Source organism: Thalassophryne amazonica, chromosome 22 (assembly GCF_902500255.1).
Source record: "Thalassophryne amazonica chromosome 22, fThaAma1.1, whole genome shotgun sequence".
Taxonomy (NCBI): Eukaryota; Metazoa; Chordata; class Actinopteri; order Batrachoidiformes; family Batrachoididae; genus Thalassophryne; species Thalassophryne amazonica.
Window position 1 is genome coordinate 34,545,759 of NC_047124.1, and position 23,172 is coordinate 34,568,930.

Below are 23,172 nucleotides of genomic sequence, written 5' to 3' on the forward strand. Positions count from 1 at the left end.
GAATTGACTTCTTTTCTATGATTGTAATTCGCCGTGTTTGTTGTGCTATTTCACAACAGTAAAGAGTTGTTATTTGACTTCCTCCATTGTCCGTTCATTTGCGCCCCCTGTTGTGGGTCCGTGTTCCTACACTTTCACAACAGGATAACTCGGCCAACGTCATGGACCCCGAGGGGCGTCAACCGGCTGTTGAACGGCCAATGGAAGAGCAGGGCGCACAGGCGTCTGCAGGAGGAATGATCGGTGAGTTGCAGCGAATCCTCACCGCTTTTACGGCTCGGTTGGATCTCATGACCGAGCAGAACGTCCTCCTTAACCGCAGGGTGGAGGCTCTCGCCGCGCAGGTGGAAGCGCGCCCTCAGGGCGCTGCTGCGGCTCCCCTTCCTGCCGATCCTGTGCGCAATATTGACGTTCCACAGGTCGTTCAACGACCCCTCCCTCCTTCCCCTGAAGCATACATAAGCCCTCCAGAGCCATACGGGGGTTGTGTGGAGACGTGCGCGGACTTTCTCATGCAGTGTTCACTCGTCTTCACACAACGTCCCGTCATGTACGCGGCTGATGCTAGTAAGGTAGCTTATGTGATTAATCTGCTTCGCGGTGAGGCACGCGCTTGGGCTACAGCACTCTGGGAACGAAATTCACGGCTCCTTCTGACGTACGATGGGTTTGTGAGGGAGTTCAGAACAGTGTTCGATCACCCAAATAGAGGAGAGACCACTTCCGCCATGCTACTGTCAATGAGACAGGGGCACCGGAGCGCAGCTGCTTATGCAGTCGACTTCCGCATCGCGGCTGCGAGGTCCGGCTGGAATAGCACTGCCCTCCGTGCCGCCTTCGGAAACGGACTGTCGTTGGTCCTGAAGGAGCACCTGGTGGCTAAGGACGAACTGCGGGATTTAGACGGGCTTATCGATCTCGTTATACGATTAGACAATCGGTTGGAGGAACGCCGTCGGGAGCGAGGCGAAGGACGTGACCGGATACGCGCCGCCCCTCTCCCTTCTGGGTTCAAAAAGGGGCCGCCCTCCCCACGCTCCACAGCCGCAGTGCTTTGTGGGGCAACAGCTCCCCCTGCTGACGTTGTTAGGGAGACGCACAGGGCCAAAATGGGGAGGCTGATCCGTGGAGAGTGTTTTCTCTGCAGCTCAACTGAGCATACACAGAGAGACTGCCCCAAACGGCCAAAATGACAACACTCGCCCTTAGAGACTGGGCTAAGGGGGGGTCAAGACATTCAAGTAAGACACACACAAATTGCCACACGACTCCCAGTCACAATCCTGAGCGGGGATTTAACCCTTCAAGCCCAAGCACTGGTGGACACAGGGTCAGAAGGGAATCTGTTAGACAGCAGATGGGCAAGGGAGGTAGGGCTCCCTCTGGTGGCGCTTCCTTCGCCGTTGCAGGTGCGAGCACTAGGTGGCACCCTCCTCCCTTTACTCACACACAAGACACAACCAGTAACTCTGGTGGTGTCTGGAAACCATCGGGAGGAGACTGAGTTTTTTGTAACTCCTTCTACCTCCCGCGTGATTTTGGGCATCCCGTGGATGTTGAAGCACAATCCCCGGATTGATTGGCCGTCTGGGGTGGTGGTTCAGTGGAGCGAAACCTGCCATCGGGTGTGTTTAGGATCCTCGGTTCCTCCCGGTTCACAGGCTAAGGAGGAGGTCAAAGTCCCTCCCAATCTGACGGCAGTGCCGGTTGAGTACCACGATCTTGCTGACGTCTTCAGCAAGGATCTGGCACTCACCCTTCCCCCGCACCGTCCGTACGATTGTGCCATTGATTTGGTTCCAGGCGTTGAGTTCCCGTCCAGCAGGCTGTACAACCTCTCACGACCTGAGCGCGAATCAATGGAGACCTACATCCGGGACTCATTAGCTGCCGGGCTGATCCAGAACTCCACCTCCCCGATGGGGGCAGGTTTCTTTTTTGTGGGCAAGAAAGATGGCGGACTCCGTCCATGCATTGATTACAGGGGGCTGAATGAGATTACGGTTCGCAACCGATACCCGTTGCAATTGTTGGATTCCGTGTTCACCCCCCTGCATGGAGCCAAAATCTTTACGAAGCTGGATCTTAGAAATGCGTATCACCTGGTTCGGATCTGGAAGGGAGACGAATGGAAGACGGCATTTAACACCCCGTTAGGTCACTTTGAGTACCTGGTCATGCCGTTCGGCCTCACCAACGCCCCCGCGACGTTCCAAGCCTTGGTTAACGACGTCTTGCGGGACTTCCTGCACCGATTCGTCTTCGTATATTTGGACGATACACTCATCTTTTCTCCGGATCCTGAGACCCATGTCCAGCATGTACGTCAGGTCCTGCAGCGGTTGTTGGAGAACCGGCTGTTTGTGAAGGGCGAGAAGTGTGAGTTCCACCACACTTCTTTGTCCTTCCTGGGGTTTATCATCTCCTCCAACTCCGTCGCTCCTGATCCGGCCAAGGTTGCGGCGGTGAGAGACTGGCCCCAACCTACCAGCCGTAGGAAGCTGCAACAGTTCCTCGGCTTTGCAAATTTCTACAGGAGGTTCATTAAGGGCTACAGTCAGGTAGTTAGCCCCCTGACAGCCCTGACCTCTCCAAAAGTCCCCTTCACCTGGTCGGATCGGTGCGATGCCGCGTTCAAGGAGTTGAAACGGCACTTCTCGTCTGCACCCGTTCTGGTGCAGCCCGATCCTGGTCGCCAGTTTGTGGTTGAAGTGGACGCCTCGGACTCAGGGATAGGAGCGGTGCTTTCCCAGAGCGGAGAGACCGATAAGGTCCTTCACCCGTGTGCCTATTTCTCCCGCAGGTTGACCCCGGCCGAACGGAACTATGACGTCGGCAATCAAGAACTCCTTGCGGTGAAAGAGGCTCTTGAAGAGTGGAGACATCTGTTGGAGGGAACGTCCGTGCCATTCACGGTTTTCACTGACCACCGGAACCTGGAGTATATCAGGACCGCCAAGCGGCTGAACCCCAGGCAAGCCCGCTGGTCACTGTTCTTCGGCCGTTTTGACTTCCGGATCACCTACCGTCCCGGGACCAAAAACCAGAGATCGGATGCCTTGTCCCGGGTACATGAAGATGAAGTCAAAACGGAGTTGTCGGATCCACCGGAACCCATCATCCCGGAGTCCACTATCGTGGCCACCCTCACCTGGGACGTAGAGAGAACCGTCCGGGAGGCCCTGGCACGAAGCCCGGACCCTGGAACTGGGCCGAAGAACAGACTTTACGTCCCACCAGAGGCCAGGGCTGCTGTCCTGGACTTCTGTCACGGCTCCAAGTTCTCCTGTCATCCAGGGGTGCGAAGAACCGTGGCAGTTGTCCGGCAGCGCTTCTGGTGGGCGTCCCTAGAGGCCGACGTCCGGGATTATATCCAGGCCTGCGCCAGGGGCAAGGCTGACCACCGCAGGGCATTGGGATTGCTCCAGCCGCTGCCCGTGCCTCATCGCCCCTGGTCCCACATCGGCCTGGATTTTGTCACGGGCCTCCCGCCGTCCCAGGGCAACACCACCATCCTCACGATAGTGGACCGATTCTCCAAGGCGGCCCACTTCGTGGCCCTCCCGAAGCTCCCGTCTGCCCAGGAGACAGCGGACCTCCTGGTCCACCACGTCGTCCGGCTGCATGGGATTCCGACAGACATCGTCTCCGATCGCGGTCCCCAGTTCTCCTCGCAAGTCTGGAGGAGCTTCTGCCGGGAACTGGGGGCCACGGTGAGTCTCTCATCCGGGTATCATCCCCAGACCAACGGGCAAGCAGAACGGGCCAATCTGGAGGTGGAACAGGCCCTGCGTTGCGTGACAGCCGCGCACCCGGCGGCCTGGAGCACCCATTTGGCCTGGATCGAGTATGCCCATAACAGCCAGGTGTCGTCAGCCACCGGCCTCTCCCCTTTTGAGGTGTGTCTGGGGTACCAGCCCCCTTTGTTTCCGGTGGTTGAGGGAGAGGTCGGTGTGCCCTCGGTCCAGGCCCACCTGCGGAAGTGCCGTCGGGTGTGGCGTGCCGCCCGTTCTGCCTTACTAAAGGCCTGGATGAGAACGAAGGCCCATGCAGACCGTCGGCAGACCCCGGCCCCTGCGTATCGGCCAGGGCAGGAAGTGTGGTTGTCCACAAAGGACATCCCCCTCAAGGTGGACTCACCCAAACTGCAGGATCGGTACATTGGTACATTCAAGATCATCAAGGTCATCAGTCCAGCCTCAGTGAGGCTTCAGCTTCCGGCCTCACTGCGGATCCATCCCGTTTTCCATGTGTCCCGGATTAAGCCACATCACACCTCACCCCTCTGTACTCCGGGTCCGGCACCACCTCCTGCCCGGATCATCGATGGCGAGCCGGCTTGGACTGTGCGCCGGCTCTTAGATGTCCGTAGGATGGGCCGGGGCTTCCAGTATTTGGTGGACTGGGAGGGGTACGGACCCAAAGAACGCTCCTGGGTGAAGAGGAGCTTCATCCTGGACTCGGCCCTCCTGGCCGATTTCTACCGCCGCCACCCGGACAAGCCTGGTCGGGCGCCAGGAGGCGCCCGTTGAGGGGGGGGTCCTGTTGTGTGGGCCGCTGAAGAGGAGGTACTGCTGGCTTATCACCACCAGAGGGCACCCTGCCTGGAGTGCGGGCTCCAGGCACCAGAGGGCGCTGCCGCCTCACAGGAGCAGCCGGGGTGACAGCTGTCACTTTTCACCTATGACAGCTGTCACCAATCATCTGATCTGCATCAGTATATCAGCAGGACGTCATCTCCACCTCTTTGCCAAGTTATTGCTCTACCGAGGAGGTAACGTACTCAGCCGTGGTGTTGTCTTTCAGACAGTAACTTTGTTGCTTTGTGTTTTGACAGTAGTTAGTGAGTACTTGCAGCTGGAGACTGTATTGGACTTTTTTTTGGATAAGTACTCACACTCCTGCACTTACCAGTGTTTTCCTGACGAGAGGTGGAGGTGGTTTCCCACCAAACGCACCCACATCTAACTGTTTTTGTTCCTTGCTAGCAGTACCAGATCCGACAAGCGGAGGCAGTGGCCACCTGGGAGTTCGGGACTTGGCGGCTCCAGTATTCCCGGGGTTCAGTGGCGGAGGAAATCGTGTGGTTCCGGTTCTGCTTTGGACAGACGTCTCTTATCTTCGAGCCTGCCCACGTGACACATTTTGTGAATTGACTTCTTTTCTATGATTGTAATTCGCCGTGTTTGTTGTGCTATTTCACAACAGTAAAGAGTTGTTATTTGACTTCCTCCATTGTCCGTTCATTTGCGCCCCCTGTTGTGGGTCCGTGTTCCTACACTTTCACAACAGTTCTGTAACCATGGCAACATTTCAAGAGATGTTAAAGTGAAGCAGTGTGTTTGTGTATTTTTCAATAAAACTGTGCTGTGTCTTGGTCCACTGGCTGCTCTTCACCTCACAGACAAAGTGAAAGGACGTGCACTTTAACTGAAACAGCTTTAACTATTGAAAAAAAAAAATGCCTTCATTTGGAATTGATCAGAGTTTTGATCTGTTTGTCAACAGTGGACCCACTGTTGACAAAGTGTAAATTTTGCAGAAATGCTGCACTCCACAGATCAGTTTTTCACAGGCTGTATGCATGTGCACGTGTTGCCCGCTCACTGACTGAGGATTTTGCAGACCGCTGGTGCTGAAGGTCCAGGAAAGCCCCAAAAATCTAATAATAATAATAATAATAATAATTTCCTGTGAAAACAGAGCGTAAACACCCTAAATATGAAAATCTGCATGATGCTGCAGCTCTGTTGCTCCACAAATGCGTGAAAACATTGTTTCTGAAGACATTGGTTATCATTTTTCACTTCTTCACAAAGCTCTGCACAGATAGATATATAGATAGATCGAACAAGCTTGAGCAGCCCTGCACCTTTCTCCTTGTAATGTGGAGTTGTGACAGGAAAGGCATCCAGCATAAATCTTGTGCCAAAATTCAACATGCAGGTCCACCTTTGACCTGCTGGTGGTGACACTGAGTGAAAAACAAAGGCACAGCTGAAGGGACTTACTAGTTTGGTTGTACACGGGACATCAGACTTCAACAGGAATCAAAGCAATAAACAAAATAAACTGTAATAATTAAACAGTAAATTCCAATAATAAAAAGTACACAACAACAATGCAGAAAAATACCACATTTAAGAGCTGATGAGAAATAAATGGTGTGACTTTGGGTTTGACTGTTCAAGAGTCACATTTAACAGGTGTAACTTATAATTCAGTCTGTATTTTCTACACGGATCAATGATTTGATTTCACTGGTTATTTATAACTGATTAAATAGCAAGTGTAAAAAGTAGTTTGTATTCTTACTACGTATTTTTTGGTGAAATGTCGCACCGGATAAGTCACAGGACCTCACAAAGTCAAAAGAAAACCATGACTTATACTCCAGGAAAATACAGTAGTTTTTGAAAAAGAGTACTTTCATCTAAAGTACTGTTTAACACTCAAAGTTTTAGTTGTAAATGAGTATTATTTCAGCAATGTAACAGTACTTGTACTTTAGTTGAAAGTACTCTTTTCAAAAACTGCTCAGAGCTTTGTGTGTGTTCCAGACCACAGCAGGACACAGCGCCCTCTGCTGGACCTGAACCTGAACCCAGCTTGGTGTCTCTGAAGAGAGACAGGTCTATGTTCCGTCTCATTGATTTCAAAGGACAACGAGCGTCTGCTGGACAGAAGTGAGCTCTTACTGACACTAAAATCTGACTGTGTTCATGTTTTCAACATGATTCATCCTCTGAATTTTAGCATAAATAGTTTTCTTTAATTAATTATGTAACACACACACACACACACACACACACACACACACACACACACACACACACGCACGCACACACACACACACACACACGCACGCACGCACGCACACACACACACACACACACACACACACACACACACACACACACACACACACACACACACACACACGCCCATGAAGCTGACAAACACAGGAATCTGTGCACATGGTTTACAAAAGTGTGTTAAATTCCCTTCCACCTGAGCCTCGGGGGCCTCCGTACAAATCTGAGACTAAAAGTCCTTTGACCAGACACAAAGGAGAGATGGTTTCCACTGGAGGTTTAAAGGGTGGTTCAGAATGATCTGATCCTGACCAGCACATCACAGATATAGTTGGAGAGTCGGCGCTCTGTGCACAAATTTTGCATCAACTCTCTTCACTTCATAGTCGAGTAGAGCGGAGAAGAATTTTCTTTCACCAAAACAGATCAAATCTAGTCTTGTATCTCAGATGTAGCTTCTTGCAATTTGTAACTAACCTTTCAAATCTTTTTTAAGAAAATCCTCCTCTGTTCTTCTTCATCATGAAGCTGTGTAACTGGTGATACAAAATGCAAAACTTACACTGTGCACAGTTTCTCCAATCACAGCCACTTAAGCAGAGATCTTCTGGGTTGTCTGGGTGTCTTGGTGGCTTTCCTCACTCTTCTCCTTCTTGCACAGTCACTCAGTTTTTGAGAACTGTCTACTCCATGCAGATTTACCATAAAGTGCCAAACTGTTTTTATTTCTTCATAATTGATGTAAATGAAGTTCAAGACATATTCAGTGGCAGCTTCACCATCAGAGAGCCTCGACCACAACGACAACAAAAGACTCCAAGCTGTCATTGATGTTAAAAGGGGGATAGACTTTACACTGGGATACCAATTAAACAACTGCAAATTATGATGAAGACAATGCTGAGTCTTTCATGGCCTAATATTTATCTGTGGTGAAAATTTCGTAAAAAAAAAAAAAAATCTGTGCAGTAGTTTTGGCGTAATCCTGCTAACAGACAAATGAAGGAATAAATAAATGCGGATGATTTTAACGTGTCCTCGGCAGACATAAAAATGCTCATATGGCTGAGGGTATTTTAAATGGTAAATGGACTGTATTTATATAGCGCTTTTCCATCTGCATCAGACGCTCAAAGCGCTTTACAAATAATGCCTCACATTCACCCCAAGGAGGCTGATGACATACAAGGTGCTCACTACACACCAGGAGCAATGAGGGGATTAAGGACCTTGCCCAAGGGCCCTTAGTGATTTTCCGGTTAGAGTGGGATTTGAACCGAGGATCCTCTGGTCTGAAGCCCAACGCTTTAACTACTAGACCATCACCTCCCCCATTTTTCTGTTATATTTATATTTTCTCTCTCTCGCTTGTCTGTGTCCTTATGTTTGTTGTTGTGTTCATTTCTGTGTTCTTGTCTGTTAGTTGTGTGGTTTCTCTGTTTCTGTACTTGTTTGCATCCTTGAGTTCCACTTTAGTTTTCTGCCTTTTCTTCTTTGTTTTTTGTATTTGGTTTTGGTTCTACTTTTAGTTTGAGATGTTTTGGTTCTTCTCACACCCAGGGCTCTTTGAGGTTTGTGTCACTTTGTGTTTGTCAGTTTCTGTGTGTTTTTGTAGGTGTGTATTGTTTCCTGGTCTCCCCTACACCTGTTACATTTCACACCTGTTGTTTGTCTGTTTATTTGTGTTACATTAAGTGCTGCACCGTTCTGCTTTGAGTTTGACAAATGATTCTTTGTCACCTCTCATTCCCAGTTTGTTGTTTGTTCCTTGACACCTCTGTGAGTTTTTCTGTTGTTTGACGTCTCTGTGTTCATTGTCCTTTGTTTTACCATCGATTTCTATTTACTCACTAGATGGAGGTCCGGGGCGATGCGCTCATTCTCTGGCTGTTGCCAGAGCGCCGTCATCTTAGTTAGTGTCTGACAACCAGAGATAAATAGAAATCAATGTTTTTAAGAGAGTTTCAGGATAAATCTACATTTTCTGTGCTGTTACATTTATTCAAATTCTGTCCCACATTTGTACAGACAATATTTGTCAAAACAAATACAGAACAGGATCAGATAATTTATATAATAGACTTGATTGAATTTCTTGGTCACAGTCCACATAGAAAATAAAACCATCACCAGATACTAGTCTGATCCTTAATTCATTTCATTATGAAGTTAAAAATGGGGAAAAAAAATCAGGGGTGAAAGTAAGAGCTTCACACGCTTGCATTATATTAAAGATATTAATATTAAAGACTGCTCTTGACCCAACTGTGGCGCTACTTTTACAAATATCAAATAACATAAATAAATGAAACAGCCACACCAGCCAGGGGGAAAGTAAGATTATTCAATCTGGTCAAGGCTGAAATAAATCTCATTCATGTATATTCTTATATTAGTAGAATATACAATGTCAAAGCGACTGTCATGTGACCCACCAATTTGAGAGAAAAAACATTTTCATTCTATGAATTTGCTCTGACAGAATATCTCAGGATGGAAAACCTGATGTGAAGAAAAAATCTGAGGCTGATTAAAAAGGGATAAATTGAGACTTATGAAAGTGAGACTTCAAAATGAATCACAAAACGAATGGTGAGATATTTATCACAACAAAGCATTCAGGCAGTAAAACTGAAGTCGCTGCTTTACAGAATACAGATCAACACAAAAAATAAATCATTTTCTAACCTTTGTTCAGCAATTTCAGTAATTTCCTTACATCATTTATATTACTTATAATACAGACTTGTCAGGATTCATGGTGAGGAATGAACAGAATGCAAACTCACAGAAACTAGAGTTGGAGTAATAAAAGGCTTTATCTGGAAAAAGTGGCACAGATTTTGTACACGGGTGATCAGTCAAGGTGGCAGAGGTAATAGGTAGACGTAAGGCTGAGGTGTGGTCAAAGCAAACTGGGTTCAGTGGCACAGAGTAGCAATGTTGTCAGGACTGAGGCAGAATCAGAGTCAAAAAACAAGCACAGTTCAAAAAAGCACAGTGAGTCCAAGTATAAGGGCTGAGGCAAAAAACAGGGTCTAACACAAAGCAAGGTCATACACGGCTGAGCAAAAGGTCAGGAGCAAAACAAGGCTGGAATGCAGACTAGGTCAAACGCACTGGCAGAGGAGTGGAGAAAGTGAAGGCGTTAAATACACAGGTGAGGTAATTAGTTTAACAAGGTGCATGTGTGGATGAAAGTTCCAGAAGGGAGGTGTGGTTGGGTGAATCCAAGAGGAGCGAAAAGATGCAAGAGATTAAGGGAGTGATTCAGGGGGACTGTGACAAAGGTGAAACAGACAAGTGCAAGAGAGTAAGTGAACCTAAGGACAAAACAAATCAAATCAAATCAATTTTATTTATATAGCGCCAAATCACAACAAACAGTTGCCCCAAGGCGCTTTATATTGTAAGGCAAAAGCCATACAATAATTACAGAAAAACCCCAACGGTCAAAACGACCCCCTGTGAGCAAGCACTTGGCGACAGTGGGAAGGAAAAACTCCCTTTTAACAGGAAGAAACCTCCAGCAGAACCAGGCTCAGGGAGGGGCAGTCTTCTGCTGGGACTGGTTGGGGCTGAGGGAGAGAATCAGGAAAAAGACATGCTGTGGAAGAGAGCAGAGATCAGTCACTAATGATTAAATGCAGAGTGGTGCATACAGAGCAAAAAGAGAAATAAACACTCAGTGCATCATGAGAACCCAGCAGTCTAAGTCTATAGCAGCATAACTAAGGGATGGTTCAGGGTCACCTGATCCAGCCCTAACTATAAGCTTTAGCAAAAAGGAAAGTTTTAAGCCTAATCTTAAAAGTAGAGAGGGTGTCTGTCTCCCTGATCCGAATTGGGAGCTGGTTCCACAGGAGAGGAACCTGAAAGCTGAAGGCTCTGCCTCCCATTCTACTCTTACAAACCCTAGGAACTACAAGTAAGCCTGCAGTCTGAGAGCAAAGTGCTCTATTGGGATGATATGGTACTATAGGGTCCCTAAGATAAGATGGGACCTGATTATTCAAAACCTTATAAGAAGAAGAATTTTAAATTCTATTCTAGAAGTAACAGGAAGCCAATGAAGAGAGGCCAATATGGGTGAGATATGCTCTCTCCTTCTAGTCCCCGTCAGTACTCTAGCTGCAGCATTTTGAATTAACTGAAGTCTTTTCAGGGAACTTTTGGACAACCTGATAATAATGAATTACAATAGTCCAGCCTAGAGGAAATAAATGCATGAATTAGTTTTTCAGTATCACTCTGAGACAAGACCTTTCTGATTTTAGAGATATTGCGTAAATGCAAAAAAGCAGTCCTACATATTTGTTTAATATGCACTTTGAATGACATATCCTGATCAAAAATGACTCCAAGATTTCTCACAGTATTACTAGAGGTCAGGGTAATGCCATCCAGAGTAAGGATCTGGTTAGACACCATGTTTCTAAGATTTGTGGGGCCAAGTACAATAACTTCAGTTTTATCTGAATTTAAAAGCAGGAAATTAGAGGTCATCCATGTCTTTATGTCTGTAAGACATTCCTGCAGTTTAACTAATTGGTGTGTGTCCTCTGGCTTCATGGATATATAAAGCTGGGTATCATCTGCGTAACAATGAAAATTTAAGCAATGCTTTCTAATAATACTGTCTAAGGGAAGCATGTATAACGTGAATAAAATTGGTCCTAGCACAGAACCTTGTGGAACTCCATAATTAACCTTAGTCTGTGAAGAAGACTCCCCATTTACATTATAAGGTCAACAGTATCAAAAGCAGCACTGAGGTCTAACAGGACAAGCACATAGATGAGTCCACTGTCTGAGGCCATAAGAAGATCATTTGTAACCTTCACTAATGCTGTTTCTGTACTATGATGAATTCTAAAACCTGACTGAAACTCTTCAAATAGACCATTCCTCTGCAGATGATCAGTTAGCTGTTTTACAGCTACCCTTTCAAGAATTTTTGACAGAAAAGGAAGGTTGGAGATTGGCCTATAATTAGCTAAAATAGCTGGGTAAAGTGATGGCTTGACCCAGGTGCCGTTGACTGGAACTAAGATGCACGTAGTTTGCTTGGAGCTGGTGTGGGTGCGGCCAGCTCAGGTGCCTCGTAACAGAGACAAAGATGAAACAAGCACGTGCAAGAGTGTACGTGAAGGGCCACCGGAAAGGATCCCCAATGCCAGAGGCCAAAAGTACAAGAACAGAGACAGAAAACCTGCCCCGGGGGTGTCAGTCCCCAGTCAAAACCACAACCGGGGGGGGGTCGACTAAGAGGTAGACCAACACCAAGAGCAGGAGGTCGACCATGAAAACCAAAAGTTCCACACTTCTTGGGGAAACGGTGGGCAAGATGACCAGAAGCTGAGGCAGGGATAGAGGCAGGCCTAAAGGGAGATGCAGAAGCCAAAACCTCAGAAAAACCAGACAGCTTACTGGAAACAAATCATTGGGGTCCAGCATAGCGGGGGGGGACAAATTAAAGAAATAATGGACCGAAAAGCCACGCGTGCCTGCATCCAAAACAAAAACACAAAGCGGGGAATCTGTTGGGAAAGTGTAGGAACACGGACCCACAACAGGGGGCGCAAATGAACGGACAATGGAAGAAGTCAAATAACAACACTTTACTGTTGTGAATAAGCACAACAAACACAACAGATTACAACAATAGACAAAGAAGTCAATTCACAAAATGTGTCACGTGGGCAGGCTCGAAGATAAGAGACGTCTGTCCAAAGCAGAACCGGAACCACACGATTTCCTCCGCCACCGAACCCCGGGAATACTGGAGCCGCCAAGTCCCGAACTCCCAGGTGGCCACTGCCTCCGCGTGTCGGACCTGGTACTGCTGGCGAGGAACAAAAACAGTTAAATGTGGGTGCGTTTGCACCCAGCAACCCGTATGGCGGGAAAACCACCTCCACCTCTCGTTGTAAGAATGTCTGCTATTAAACGCACAAAAGTAACAAAGTGTTAATGTCAAAAAGACAACACAGTCGGCTGAGTACTGTACCTCCTAGGTAGAGCGATATCTCGGCAAAGAGGTGGAGATGTCGTCTTGCTGATATACCACTGCTGATCAGATGATTGGTGACAGCTGTCGTAGGCGATAAGTGACAGCTGTCACCCCGGCTGCTCCTGTTGGGCGGCAGCGCCCTCTGGTGCCTGGAGCCCGCACTCCAGACAGGGCTCCCTCTGGTGGTGGTGGGCCAGCAGTACCTCCTCTTCAGCGGCCCACACAACAGAATCAAAAGAAATAAAAAACCAACCATCAAAAACCAAGCAACCCAAAAAAAAACAACTGAGTGGAGGAGGGACTGGTGAAAAACAAAGGGGATCTGACCACAGTAAAAATAGAATATACCATGTGAAAAATCCAACATAAGGATCTCAGCCAGAAGTAATCCAGGTTAATTAAATCAGCAAAAGAATTGAGATAAGTGAAAACCAACAAAAGACCTGGGGGGTAAATCAACATTAGAAATAGAAAAACCGTAACCAGGGCAACAAAATGGAAACAGATTAATAACCGACAAATAGGGGGCACCAAACCAAGAAAAGATGAGCTAAGAAAAACAAACACACCATAAAGGGGAGCAAAAGAAAATGGACAAATCACTGGAAAAGATGGGAAAAAGATCAAAAGAAAAATTATACTTGGAATTGGGGCCCAACCAATGCAGAAAACAAAATAATACATCATGAAAACACTAAGACACCAATGAACCAAACCAAGTAAATGGGACCCAAACCTTAGCAGGCAACTCATGAAAATGAAAAACTGGTGGAATGCACTTGAGGACTAACAAAAAATGGGCAACTTAAGCCAGGAACCGAAGAACCTTACCCATACGTCATGCAGGGAAATTACTGGTTTTCTTTGTGATTTTAACATATGTAAAAACATGAAAAACGGGGTGTACCAGACCAGAGAAAGGATTATCACTGATGTAACAAGATGACTTGACGAAAAAGGAACAAAACATTGCTTTAATAGTTCAGACTGCATGTCAAATGAAAACGATAGAAAACACAGCAAGCAGAGTTGCCCAACAGAATAAAAGTAAGCAAAACTCACAGTCATGAAGACGATAGAGTTGGTGGTTTGTTTTGGTGAATCCACAGTAGTGCAGGGAAGTCGTGAAAGTCCGGAAGTAGTGTTCTGGGGTGAATTCTCCTCTGTGGCGCATGCTGGAGATGAGCTCTGTGCCGTGCGCGCAGCTGGTTCAGGGGCTGTGCATGGAGCAGTCCATTCTGGAGCCGCTTTAAGGTGTGAGGCTGCTGGTGGGGGTGCTGGAACCACCTCCTTCGGCACCGTAGATATCTGTGGTGCGGCGGGCAATGTGATTGCGTCAGCTGAAGCCGCTGATGTTGGTGATGAAGCACACACTGGGATGGTTTCATCCAAAGCCAGGGAATGTGGCAGAGCTGTGCGTGTCATGGTCGATGCGATCGCTGCTGGTGTGATCCGTGGAGGCGTAGCAGAAGTCTGTGGTGGTGTGCGCGCCTTGACGGTGTCGGCAGGTGGTACTACGGAGAGCCCCACTGAGACACACCGAGGCGTTGGAACCAGAGTTTCCTGGAGCTGGTGCACCGTTGACGGCGGACAAGGTGATGTCAGCTGCTGTGAAGACATCCGATTGTTCTGTCTGAGTTATTTTCATTAGTTACTTCATCCAAACCATCAACATGTTTATTAGACCCCATTCCTACCAGGCTGCTCAAGGAAGCCCTACCATTATTTAATGCTTCGATCTTAAATATGATCAATCTATCTTTGTTAGTTGGTTATGTACCACAGGCTTTTAAGGTGGCAGTAATTAAACCATTACTTAAAAAGCCATCACTTGACCCAGCTATCTTAGCTAATTATAGGCCAATCTCCAACCTTCCTTTTCTCTCAAAAATTCTTGAAAGGGTAGTTGTAAAACAGCTAACTGATCATCTGCAGAGGAATGGTCTATTTGAAGAGTTTCAGTCAGGTTTTAGAATTCATCATAGTACAGAAACAGCATTAGTGAAGGTTACAAATGATCTTCTTATGGCCTCGGACAGTGGACTCATCTCTGTGCTTGTTCTGTTAGACCTCAGTGCTGCTTTTGATACTGTTGACCATAAATTTTTATTACAGAGATTAGAGCATGCCATAGGTATTAAAGGCACTGCGCTGCGGTGGTTTGAATCATATTTGTCTAATAGATTACAATTTGTTCATGTAAATGGGGAATCTTCTTCACAGACTAAAGTTAATTGTGGAGTTCCACAAGGTTCTGTGCTAGGACCAATTTTATTCACTTTATACATGCTTCCCTTAGGCAGTATTATTAGACGGCATTGCTTAAATTTTCATTGTTACGCAGATGATACCCAGCTTTATCTATCCATGAAGCCAGAGGACACACACCAATTAGTTAAACTGCAGGATTGTCTTACAGACATAAAGACATGGATGACCTCTAATTTCCTGCTTTTAAACTCAGATAAAACTGAAGTTATTGTACTTGGCCCCACAAATCTTAGAAACATGGTGTCTAACCAGATCCTTACTCTGGATGGCATTACCCTGACCTCTAGTAATACTGTGAGAAATCTTGGAGTCATTTTTGATCAGGATATGTCATTCAAAGTGCATATTAAACAAATATGTAGGACTGCTTTTTTGCATTTACGCAATATCTCTAAAATCAGAAAGGTCTTGTCTCAGAGTGATGCTGAAAAACTAATTCATGCATTTATTTCCTCTAGGCTGGACTATTGTAATTCATTATTATCAGGTTGTCCTAAAAGTTCCCTAAAAAGCCTTCAGTTAATTCAAAATGCTGCAGCTAGAGTACTGACGGGGACTAGAAGGAGAGAGCATATCTCACCCATATTGGCCTCTCTTCATTGGCTTCCTGTTAATTCTAGAATAGAATTTAAAATTCTTCTTCTTACTTATAAGGTTTTGAATAATCAGGTCCCATCTTATCTTAGGGACCTCGTAGTACCATATCACCCCAATAAAGCGCTTCGCTCTCAGACTGCAGGCTTACTTGTAGTTCCTAGGGTTTGTAAGAGTAGAATGGGAGGCAGAGCCTTCAGCTTTCAGGCTCCTCTCCTGTGGAACCAGCTCCCAATTCAGATCAGGGAGACAGACACCCTCTCTACTTTTAAGATTAGGCTTAAAACTTTCCTTTTTGCTAAAGCTTATAGTTAGGGCTGGATCAGGTGACCCTGAACCATCCCTTAGTTATGCTGCTATAGACGTAGACTGCTGGGGGGTTCCCATGATGCACTGTTTCTTTCTCTTTTTGCTCTGTATGCACCACTCTGCATTTAATCATTAGTGATCGATCTCTGCTCCCCTCCACAGCATGTCTTTTCCTGGTTCTCTCCCTCAGCCCCAACCAGTCCCAGCAGAAGACTGCCCCTCCCTGAGCCTGGTTCTGCTGGAGGTTTCTTCCTGTTAAAAGGGAGTTTTTCCTTCCCACTGTAGCCAAGTGCTTGCTCACAGGGGGTCGTTTTGACCGTTGGGGTTTTACATAATTATTGTATGGCCTTGCCTTACAATATAAAGCGCCTTGGGGCAACTGTTTGTTGTGATTTGGCGCTATATAAAAAAATTGATTGATTGATTGATTGATTCATGGTGATGAATGAACAGAATGCAGGACACAGAATGCAGACTCACAGAAACTGGAGTTGGAGTAATAAAAGGCTTTATCTGATGCTTTATATGATTGCTGCTAATCCTCCTCCTCGGCCCGTGCTACGAGTATTCTGACAGTTAGTGTGACTCGTGGGTGTTGATTCATTTAAACTAACATATTCATCCTGCTGTAACCAGGTTTCTGTAAGGCAGAATAAATAAATATGTTGATCAATTTTTATATCATTTACTAACAGGGACTTAGAAGAGGGAGACCTAATGTTTAATAAACCACTTTTAACTCTTTTAGTCTGTGGTGCAATTGAAGGTGCTATATTATTTTTCTTTTTGAATTTTTATGCTTAAATAGATTTTTAGTGGTTATTGGTGGTCTGGGAGCAGGCACCGACTCTACGGGGATGGGGTATTGGGGGATGGCAGGGGGAGAGAAGCTGCAGAGAGGTGTGTAAGACTACAACTCTGCTTCCTGGTCCCAACCCTGGATAGTCACGGTTTGGAGGATTTAATAAAATTGGCCAGATTTCTAGAAATGAGAGCTGCTCCATCCAAAGCTGTTGCCTGTCAGCAATAGCTGTCATCCGTCATCTAGAGGATTAAATATAAGTCGATGCTTTTACCCCAGTTGTTTCTTACCTGTTTTTTGGTTTGTGTTACATGTTAACTCCTGTTGTTGCCTTTGAACTCCCTCTGTTTGTTTGTTCTGGACTCCAGTGTTTTGGTCAAATAAATCACCTTTGATCTCCATTTACATCCTGTGCAGTTTCTGTCTGTGTCCCAACAAGATGTCATTCCTATTGAGAAGCCAGCCCTCCGCAACTGTGCATGTGCACCCATGCACAGTTCTCTCTACCCAGACTTTCACACCTCCCCCGTCCACACTTCCTCCCGTCGGGTTGATGGTGCCTCTCTTTACCGCGTTGAACTCCCCAACCGAGCAACCGAGGAATGAAAGTACAAGAGCAATACGTGCCTTTTCAACTTTTAAAACTTAAAATTTGCATGTGCACGCTATATTTTCAGTGCAGTATTGTTGGGACGCACAACTTAACCACTCAACTCAACAGAACATTCACACGCGGAGTTAAGCTACCCCACTGAAGGAAACGCACATAAGTTTTGTCTTTACATGAAAATAGAACAGTGATAAATGTCTTTCCAATTTTAAAAGTTCAAATTTGCGTGTGCATGCTGTATTTATAGCACAATATTGTCGGGACGCGGAACTGATGATTTATGTGTTGGAATGTATAAATCGACAAACCCGCACATCACGACAGAACACCTGCATGCCTGGGTTCAGTCTGTAACTGAGCACCACAGAGGTTAATATGAGTACTAGAGTCTGCAGTCACACTGAGAAGTGTCCCGGTGAGGAGGCGTGGTCACCATTTTACATCAGGGCAACTCAGTAGGCAGCGCACACTGACACTCAAGAGAGTCTCATCAAGAAACAGGTGCAAAATGCTGGAAAGCTGCACATGTTGGCAAAGCCACAAACAGAGGAAGAAGGGAGACATTTCCTTCTATAATTAGTTTTTGATATTCTTGTTACTTTTTCCATGATTTTTGGGCAATAAACTGGTGTAAAACATCATGCCTTTGTATGAAATCTGAGAATTTAAACCACCTTGAATGGAATTGAATTCAAAGCTGAAATTATTCAGTACTATACAAAAATGGATTTAATTAATGTGGACCATGTGGAATTAATTAATGTACTCTTTGTGCCTGTCTGGATTGTGTGGAAGGTTTACATCGCATGGTGGAGAACTTTTTGGAATCTTGTCAAAGTTAATAATTTATTTTATATCAATATAATGTGTGTGTGTGTATATATATATATATATATATATATATATAGTAATGGACTGATGAGTTGAGCAGGACGTCTCAGCTCAGCTGAGCTGCTGATTTATTGCAGCTGGAACAGATCGGATCCGTGTAACTTTCAACTCTAATATTTGGGAATGTGTGTGTGTCAGAGTAAGTTTAATACTCTACTTACATAATTTAATGTAAAATTATTTTACTGACTGGGTATCAGGCCAGAACGATATTTTAACATTTACTTTGCAAGCTTTTTCCGTGTGTGTTCACTTGTGTATCCACAGTGAAAAAGAAGTAACATCCGGGCACTTCATCAATATTTTGCCCGGTTAGGAGGCATCATGTCGCTGTCCATGAAGGGACATTCATGTTTAATAGGCAGCATGAGGAGTACTGATTGGAGTCCTCATATTATCCTCTATTCTGAGCACTGAACTCTCTCTCTCTCTCTCTCTTTGCACGTGTAAGTAGCCAATCACCCATTTCTATTGTCAATTTGAATTCAGCATGTCAAAATAAAATAAAAAATATACATCAATGTAAACCGTACTGCTTTGAGTATTAGTTTCATTAAAATCTTAATGATACCATCCTGAGTACAAACATGAGAAGTTGAAAACAGTTGATTAATCTGTATTTTCAAGCTAAAAGCACAAAGCAAAAGTTTTAATTTTGTTGTGTTGATGGAGGAGCGCTCACTATTTTTGGCACGGTGGGCCGTCCTGCCAAGCCTGTGGAAGGGAATTGTTGCCTTTCCAACAATAAATCCAGAAAGTCAGTGTTTTGGTCCTGTGTGGATGGACAATCAGTGGGATCAGCAGGACCAAGAAGACGACCATGAAAACCACTTTGTGTGTTCTGAATAATGATGCAGGTTGATGTGAACTTGAAGCTGTTTGTGTTCAGACATAATGTGAGTAAACTGTTTCTGATTGGTCCACAGAGTGAAGCAGCAGAGCTCAGAGGTTCTCAGGGTTCAATCTGCTCAGCAGCATCAAACACACCTGAACCACAAGTTTCTGGTCTGTTGACTTCAATCAGATATTATCATTGAACAGTTTGTTCATAATGTCTTCATGCTGCAGCAACAAACACTTTGATGATGTTTATTCTCTCATTTATATTCTTGAGTACATCATTCATGGGTTTACTGTTGTTGAAAGTGATGATTTGAATTATTTGTGCTTTATTTTGATAAATTCTTATCTAGATCTTTCATTAAAATGATTTAAAATATTTAACTTTTCAGTCTGTTTTTAACTGAACTGGATTTTCTGAACAAAGTCGAGAGAAACTCACTCAATAAAAACGTAGTATGATGTGGAGACAAAATACTCACTTGTAAAAAAGTGATGAGTTTCTTCGTCCATGTTTATATTCTGCTGCAGAATTTCGAGGAGAACATGTTGATGTTTGTTAAAAATGAGCTGAAGAGCATCCAGAAGGTTCTCCTGACAGATGATGCAGAATACTTGGAGAGTCAGAGTGAGGATGAGGAGCAGAGGAGCAGCAGACTGGTTTTCCTGGACCTCACAGTGACCTTGATGAGGTCAATGAATTATGATGAGCTGGCTGACTGTCTGCTGAGCAGTAAGAGGACTTCTGTCCACATTTAACACAGACACTAAATAACACGTGATGTTTGTCCATTTGAAATATATTCATGTGTGAATTCTATCATGAAAACAGGAAGTGATGTCATCATTCAATAACTGATCTGTGCTGTTTGTTCTTTCAGGAACTCGTGTTGAAGTTTGTCGTCGTAAATTCAAATCTAACATGAAGCAGAAGTTTGAGCGTGTGTTTGAGGGGATCTCTAAAGCAGGAAAGACGACTCTTCTGAAGGAGATCTACACAGAGCTCTACATCACAGAGGGCGGGGCTTCAGAGGTCAACGAGGAACATGAGGTCAGACAGATTGAAGCAGCATCCAGGAAAACAGACACACAACAAAGAACAATCACATGTGAAGACATCTTTAAAGTGTCAGCTGACACACAGCCACCAATCAGAACAGTGCTGACAAAGGGCGTGGCCGGCATCGGGAAAACAGTCTTAACACAGAAGTTGACTCTGGACTGGGCTGAAGGACGAACCAACCAGGACGTCCACTTCATATTTCCATTCACTTTCAGAGAGCTGAATGTGCTGAAAGAGAAGAAGTTCAGCTTGGTGGAACTTGTTCATCACTTCTTTACTGAAATCAAAGAAGCAGGAATCTGCAGCTTCCAACACTTCCAGGTCTTGATCATCTTGGACGGTCTGGATGAGTGTCGCCTCCCTCTGGACTTCCACAGCAATGACATCCTGACTGATGTCACAGAGTCGAGCTCAGTGGATGTTCTGCTGACAAACCTCGTCAGGAGGAACCTGTTTCCCTCTGCTCACCTCTGGATCACCACACGACCTGCAGCAGCCAATCAGATCCCTCCTGAGTGTGTGGACATGGTGACAGAGGTCAGAGGCTTCACTGACCCTCAGAAGGAGGACTACTTCAGGAAGAGATTCAGAGATGAGGAGCAGTCCAGAAGAATCATCTCCCACATGAAGACATCACGAAGCCTCCACATCATGTGTCACATCCCAGTCTTCTGCTGGATCACTGCTACAGTTCTGGAGGACGTGTTGGACACCAGAGACATACCAGAGCTGCCAGAGACCCTGACTGAGATTTACATCTATTTTCTGGTGGTTCAGTCCAAAGTGAAGAAGGTCAAGTATGATGGAGGAGCTGAGATAGATCCACTGTGGAATCCAGAGAACAGGAAGATGATTGTGTCTTTGGGAAAACTGGCTTTTGAGCAGCTGCAGAAAGGGAACCTGATCTTCTATGAAGAGGACCTGACAGAGTGTGGCATCGATATCAGAGCAGCCTCAGTGTACTCAGGAGTCTTCACACAGATCTTTAAAGAGGAGAGAGGACTCTACCAGGACAAGGTCTTCTGCTTCATCCATCTGAGTGTTCAGGAGTTTCTGGCTGCTCTTTATGTCCATCTGACCTTCATCCAGTCTGGAGTCAATCTGCTGTCAGAAGAACAAACAACATCCTGGTGGACTAAAATATTTAAACCTGAACTAACACGTCTCCATCAGAGTGCTGTGGACGAGGCCTTAAAGAGTCCAAATGGACACCTGGACTTGTTCTTGCGCTTCCTTCTGGGTCTTTCCCTGCAGAACAATCAGACTCTCCTACGAGGCCTGATGACACAGACAGACAGAATCTCAGAGAACAATCAGGAAACAGCTGAATACATCAAGAAGAAGCTCGATGAGAATCTGTCTGTAGAGAGAAACATCAATCTGATCCACTGTCTGAATGAACTGAAGGATCGTTCTCTAGTGGATCAGATCCAACAGTTCCTGAGCTCAGGACGTCTCTCTGTAGAACATCTGTCTCCTTCTCATTTATCAGCTCTGATCTTCATCTTACTGTCATCAGATCAACATCTGGATGTGTTTGACCTGAAGAAATACTCTGCTTCACATGAGGCTCTTCTGATGCTGCTGCCAGTGATCAAAGCATCTAAAAAAGCTTTGTAAGGACAGAGACACTTTGATATTTGAACAATAACTTAATTTATAATATGAAACTCTTTCTTGTTTTTAATCGTCTCTGCAGGTTATCTGTCTGTAATCTGTCAGAGAGAAGCTGTGAAGTTCTGTCTTCAGTTCTCAGCTCTCAGTCCTCCAGTCTGACAGAACTGGACCTGAGTAACAACCAGCTGAAGGATTCAGGAGTGAAGCTGCTGTCTGCTGGACTGGAGAGTCCACACTGTCACCTGGACACTCTCAGGTCAGGATTTAGTTTCTGCTTCAAATGTTTCAAAATGTTTCTCTGAATTCTAAACTGTTTCATCAGATTCAGTTTCACATCAACACTCAGATATGTCGTCTGAACCAGAACTAAAGGATTTCAGTCTCTGTTGGAAACATGTCAGGGTGGTGCAGCGGGTATCACATGCTCACAGTAATAAGGTCTTAGGTTCAGTTCCCATTAAAGTTCAGGTCCATTCTGTGTGGAGTTTACATGTTCTCTCCGTGTCTGTGAGTTTATTCCTGACATTAAAATTATGTTCATTAGTTTCTGGCTCCTCCCACTGCTCTTGAACAAGGTAGTGTCTGTAGACCTGCCCTGAGTCTTCTCTGTAGCTCATTTTCTTCATCAGATCTTCAGATCACTCCCTCCACTTTCTCAACACCCTCTCCTCACTGGTCAGCACTTTAACATCTACAAACTTTATTACTTACCTACTGTGCATCCTTTCCAGTTCTGTGTCCAATCAGAACAAGTTCTTTTCTCTTTCTTCATCCACAATTCAGTGTCCTTTCTTTAGTTTTTCTCTTTTCACTTTACACCACCTCCTCCTGTCAACTTTCTTCTCCTCTCCAATGATCTCAATGCCAACCTCTTTTTCTCCTTATACTTTCCTGAACACCTTCATTCCTCCTCCCAGTCTCCTCGTCTCCTCTCCATTGTCCAGATGTTACATCCAGCACCTTCCTGTCTGTCTCCCTCACCACATCTGCAGTAATTTTCCAGTTGGTTCAGCTCTCTCTTTCTCTTTCTGCAAACTCATCCTACAAACCCCCACTCCATGTCCTGTCACCACCTTACAGTCTCTTTTAGTTTGAATCTCCTACATAGAATGTCGTCCACATTCCTCCTTGATATCATATCGACCCAGAACTTCCTCATCACTCTGTTCTGTATCGTTCCATTGAAGTCTGCTCCAATCACCACTCTTCAGCTTAGATTCTCTCTCTACCTCCTCATTGAACTCACTCCAGAAATCTTATTCCTCCATTTCACTCCCTGCTGTTCTATTCTGGAATGTCAGATCTCGTTTAACAGCTCCTGATGTATATTTGTATTTTGTTCTGCTG

The 23,172-nt window shown here is 45.4% G+C and overlaps 1 protein-coding gene across 5 annotated transcripts in view; it reads left to right on the forward strand.

Annotated features, from left to right (window-relative positions):
- LOC117503794 (NACHT, LRR and PYD domains-containing protein 3-like) overlaps positions 1–23,172 on the forward strand; it is a 354,710-nt gene that overhangs the window by 294,266 nt on the left and 37,272 nt on the right. For 3 of the 5 annotated variants that reach the window (XM_034163046.1, XM_034163047.1, XM_034163049.1), the window contains 4 exons: positions 6,561–6,686; positions 19,232–19,310; positions 19,677–19,878; positions 20,027–21,824. In XM_034163046.1, coding sequence (XP_034018937.1) covers positions 6,561–6,686; positions 19,232–19,310; positions 19,677–19,878; positions 20,027–21,824 — 2,205 coding nt within the window. Of the gene's footprint in view, positions 1–6,560; positions 6,687–19,231; positions 19,311–19,676; positions 19,879–20,026; positions 21,825–23,172 lie in introns of those variants that run through there. The other 2 variants (XM_034163048.1, XM_034163050.1) reach the window with 2 other exon arrangements.